The sequence below is a fragment of the Phoenix dactylifera genome, chromosome 1 (genome assembly GCF_009389715.1).
Source record: "Phoenix dactylifera cultivar Barhee BC4 chromosome 1, palm_55x_up_171113_PBpolish2nd_filt_p, whole genome shotgun sequence".
In the NCBI taxonomy this organism is placed as follows: Eukaryota; Viridiplantae; Streptophyta; class Magnoliopsida; order Arecales; family Arecaceae; genus Phoenix; species Phoenix dactylifera.
Window position 1 is genome coordinate 2,801,598 of NC_052392.1, and position 5,099 is coordinate 2,806,696.

Below are 5,099 nucleotides of genomic sequence, written 5' to 3' on the forward strand. Positions count from 1 at the left end.
TTGTAGTATCATATGTGCAAGTTGAGAAAACTATCACTTGACCTGCTTGCTGATTTCTTGTTTCTCTTGAATGATTATTAATTATTTCAACAAGAAATCTACTCAGAATCGAAACCAATTGAGGTACATGTACCAAGGTTCTGAGTGCAAATTTGTACAATACTGGTTGCGGGAAACTCTTACCACCAAGATAAGTGACAAAGTTCAGTTGACTAAATAACTTGATTTGTATTCGATTAATTATTTTAATATTTGATTCTATGTAGAAATAAAAGCTTCTATAAAAATTTTTTCTGATCTATTAGAAACTGCTACGTATAGAGATTTTCAAACCTTTCTCATTAAGGGCTTTACAGAAAGAAACTTGAGGAACCTGCGAATATTGGCATAACAACAAATATTGTTAAGCAGAAAAGTAACTCATGATAAGATAAACACAAGATATGTTTTGACCAGAAAATCCAGAGCTGAAAGAGCTGAGGACTACTCGAGTAGAAAGTTGAACCAGACCCAAAATTACACTTCATTAGATTACTCCAAATTTGTACTTCCTCTTCTTGTACTCAAGTACTGGAGAGATTGGAATCGGTTAAATATGTCTTACAAGGCAATATTGTTATTTGGAGAACGTTACTATTTTTTGAACGAAACCTGTCAGATTTTCAGGGTTTAAGTTGTGATAGAAGGTTTGAGTGAAACCTTGATGCATACATTATTTGCCTTGATATTTCTCAAATATAAAGTTGATTTTTTCCTTTTCCACAATTATTATATGGCAACGAAATACTTGACGTGAAACAGTTCGGAAAGAGAATGCACAAGGCTATGAAAGAACTGAATTATCAGTGACTACGAAGCAACAGTACTCCTGGTTTTATCAAACAAGCAGAACTTGTTGAAGAGCTGAGCTTCTTTCCGAAGCCCTTTATTTACAGAAAGATTACTTCATTCTCTGCATCGTTTTATGCTTGAAGAGATGTTGAGATACAGTTATCTGTCGAGCAGCAGTACTTAATCAAAGAAAAAGAAGTCTCGGCATTGTTGCTAATTCTTTGGATCTAAATCAGATCTTTTTTTCTGATCGAGAGGCCTACGTGTTAACATTTTGTTTCTCTGTAATCCATTTGTACATTCAGAAATATCCTTTAGAGTTTCTGAAAGTGAAATTGCGTTCTCTGAGTGTATACAAACCAATAAAACTTCTCATCTAGTCACTTCTTAACAACGATCAGAATCTACTCAATCCATATACACATCAGACTTCTGAATCCTCTCTACACATCAACCAGATGTATACAGCTGTAGCTACTGCCTCCTCAATAACTGAAACTAAAAAGCTACAAGATGTTACCAGTGATATAGGCTATGGTGAGCACAAACAATAAGAGGGTCGAGCCAGCAGAGAGAGAGAATGAATTGCTTGTAGCGCCTGTAGGGTTGCCTGAGCCAAAAACTGTACTAGAGCCACCTGAATTATTTGTGTTCAAAACCGACGAACCAGAACTGGAACCAGTACTGGTAGAAGCAGGACTGAAACCAGAAACAGAACTGCACATTCAAAAGGATTTGAAGGTTATGTATGATTCACAAAATATATCTGTAATTAATTGCAAGAATTATATTTCTCATTATGGAGTGTGCCTACCTTGAAGATGGGTACATGCACGTTCCTGAACCTGCCAAAATTATTTCAGAGATGCATCAGAGATATAAAGTAAAGCAGTTTATTGTTCAAGCTCTAATTTATTGCAGGTTCAATGGATATAGGAAGAACTAGCTAAAATGTACTTCCAAAATAAAGATGAAAAGTTTCGGTGATCTTTATAGATATGTAAGTCGTATCTTACTTGGATTAACATCAACAATCATGGCAGTTCCTCCAAAATCACAGCTTGTTGGCGCTGGATTCTTCTGGTAGTAGTTGTTGAAGGCATATGAGGCATGGGCTTGGAGGGTGTTTGGATTATAGCAACTCCCTGTTGATTGAATTGCCGAGCAGTCTGCTCCTCCAATCCCGCAAGCATAATCCAGTGCCATCTGGAGCGCCGCATCCAAAGCCCCATTCTTGGCCACACACCAAGTCTGCCCGGAACCTGTTGGCGAAACTGGGACAGTGCTTGGCACCGTTACTGGCGGCGTTGTAGATGGCGTGCTCCCAGATGGTGGATATGGATAGGTTGTCACAGGGTTGGTTACCGGCGGGCTGACAGGAAGTGTTGTCGGTGTCGTAGCAGGATTTGTCACAGGCACTGCCGGGGTTGTCACAGGTGTTGGCACAGGATTCGTTGCAGGGACTGTAATCGGTGTAGGTACAGGATTCAAGGGGGGGACAGTAATTGGTGCAGTGGTGGGATTTGTGGGAAAAACTGTGACAGGATTGGTAGAGGGTACAGTAACAATTGTTGGTGCTGGGTTCGTGGAGGGAACTGTTATGGGTGTTGTTGCAGGGTTCGTTATTGGGGTGACGGTATCATGAACTGTTGTTTTGTTTGCAGATATGGACCTGTTATCATGGTCAAGGAGTTCTCTATGAGAAGAAGGGAAAATTAATTCCTCCTCCCAACTAAGCTTCTTCTGCTCGAATTCCCTAACATGGGAAATCTCGGCAAACAGCCCCAAAATCCTTTCTCTTATCAGAGCATGGTTATCGACAGATTTTGTCATTCTTTCAGTGAATTCAGCTATTTCTACACCACTTGGGGCAACAGAACTCTTCACATTTAAAACTATGGGGATGTCAGGATAAGGTAGTGTAGTGCAAGCAGCGATAGCCTTTTGGATAGTGGACCGAACAAAACCATCTCCTAAGCTCAGCTCTCCATCTACAAGTGTCTCTAGAACCATAAAAGATTTGGAATTCTTTATAAAGTTCATTATCTTCAGAAGATTTTTGTTGCTAGATTTGTCCAAGGTGTTGAGAGTGGAGAGGGGAAACATGACTGAGACCCTTACGCTTTTATCGAGATCAAAGCTCTTGAGAGAAGTTTGTATCGTGTTTATGGTCGAAGGAAGTAAAGACAGGCTTTTTGGGGTACCACCAACTATAATATTACTGATGTTCAAATAGGGGAGAGTGTCTACAAGATGGGTTTTCAGCCATGAGGTGGTGGAAACCTTAGATTTCAGTTGTTTAATCACTTCGAGATGGTCCAAACAGAGGTAAACAGAGATGCTGGTGTTGCGCGGTAAATCTGCGAAAGCTCCTGGGTATGTGAAAAAGACCTTAAACTGGGAGGGAGATACATTATTCTTCTGAAGGAAAGACAATGTCTTTACGAGTGACCTTGCAGCAGGATTCTCTTCTCTTGCATCATATGAGAAACCCACATCGGTTGCTGAAGGAAAACAGGAACAATATAGCTACGTAAATCACAATAATTCTCCACAATGGAATTGGATCAAAGAACTGAGAGAAACTATTGAGAAAGCAAAAGCTGAAAGAATCCAATTTCATAAAGATAAAGCACAGTCTTAAACATCACTGACATAGATATATACATCATCTTGAAATTATTACCTTTATGCTCCTTCTAATTAGACCATCTACGTTTTTGTGCCCAAAAGAGAGAATCTCTTTTTATTTGCAATAAGATATCCTAGTAGCTAATTAGGATGGCAAAGGGACAGCCTATTTTTCCTCTTATTTCTTCTATTAAAGCATCAAAACTGGAGAGAGAGAGAGAGAGAGAGAGAGAGAGGATTAAGTTCTGAATGTAACTGATGTCCACCATCTTTTTCCCATAAGGAAAGGGCTTACTAAGAACTAGCACATTATAACCTACAGAATCCAATTTCACAATATAAGGAACAGTCTTAAACATTACTAGGGCAAACATACGTAGATCATCCAGCAATAATACCTTTATGTTCCCTTAAAATTAGACCATAGATATTCCTGGCCCCAAAAGGTATAGTATCTGTCGTAGAAGTGAATGTTTTCTAATTGACACCAGGACATCTTAGTAACTATAGAAATGACAAAAGAAATACCTTTGCTTGTTCTTACTTCTTCAATCAAACTTATCAAACTCAAAAATAGTTAAAGAAAGGAGAGATCGAGTGAGACACTAACCTGAAGAGCAAACAGTGTGAAGAGAGAGGAGGAAGAAGAAGAGAAGGCTCTTAGCCACAACCTCTTTAGCCATTGAAGCGAGATGGTGGGACTTGGAAAAGGCCCGAATGGGTGTTTTCTTCTCTAAGTGATCTCTGGAAAGACTATGGTTGGAGAGGGCATTATGGAAGGAGAGGAGAGGGGAGCCAAAGAGGGGTGGGAAGAGAGAGTATTGTAGGAGAGGGAAAAAGCTGGAGCTGGAAAAAAAGGTGAGATAAAGCCGAAAGCAGGAGTGAAAGGTGGCAGCCAAATTAAAAGTAAAGGTGAACCCGGTGGGAAACGATTGCATGTAGGAAACTAAAGAATAGAGACAAAAGAGGGGCAGGATGAGACTAGGCACACTGTATCCACCTTCAGATGCCATGTCTTTTTATATCCTCTTAATTTTTTCACTCCTTGTGATCCACTCTCCTTTTTATTCCTGCAGTATTTGACTGAAGAATCCCTTATCTTGCTCCCCAGGAACATGTAATGTAACTTGTATCTTGATCTCCATTGGCCAGTGGCCTGCTTAACACCTAGTCCTTGATCAGGTAATGCCCAGCAAGTTGGAGAATCTTCTTTATAAAACTGTATACTCTTGTACAATAATGACCATTAGGAGATTTTGGTCTTATTAGTTACTTAGAACAGAAGCTACTACATAATTTCTATAGAAATGAACCGACCATTCTTTCTTGGGTCCATAGTATCTTTAACTTTAGGTTGCTTGGCGATAAACTAAAATACTAGAATTTTGTTTCTGAAATTGTTTTCAGTGCTGCGACAACCCTAGAATGCGATGTAAAGTATATATGCTGCACTGGTGCTACAAGATCATTTCTAATATAATTCAAAGTCTAAGGATGGTATTAGGTATGTTGACATGGAGGCTTGCTCTTCTATGTCATTCTTAATGTCATTAAAGTCTAGTGCTTTGATGCTTATATTAGGCATATTCCATGGAATTTAGTTATCATGATTCGATGATAATTAATATTACGTTGAC

General features: G+C 39.1%; 1 protein-coding gene across 1 annotated transcript; it reads right to left on the minus strand.

The window, feature by feature from the left end:
* Positions 1 to 1,041: 1,041 nt before the first annotated feature.
* Positions 1,042 to 4,830, minus strand: LOC103721774 (uncharacterized threonine-rich GPI-anchored glycoprotein PJ4664.02-like). The gene is made up of 4 exons (XM_039123943.1): positions 4,073 to 4,830; positions 1,848 to 3,335; positions 1,646 to 1,676; positions 1,042 to 1,548 (listed from the first exon to the last, which is right to left on the minus strand). The coding sequence occupies exons 1-4, from the start codon at positions 4,473 to 4,475 to the stop codon at positions 1,338 to 1,340; spliced, it is 2,133 nt and encodes a 710-aa protein (XP_038979871.1). The 5' UTR covers positions 4,476 to 4,830; the 3' UTR covers positions 1,042 to 1,337.
* Positions 4,831 to 5,099: the final 269 nt, after the last annotated feature.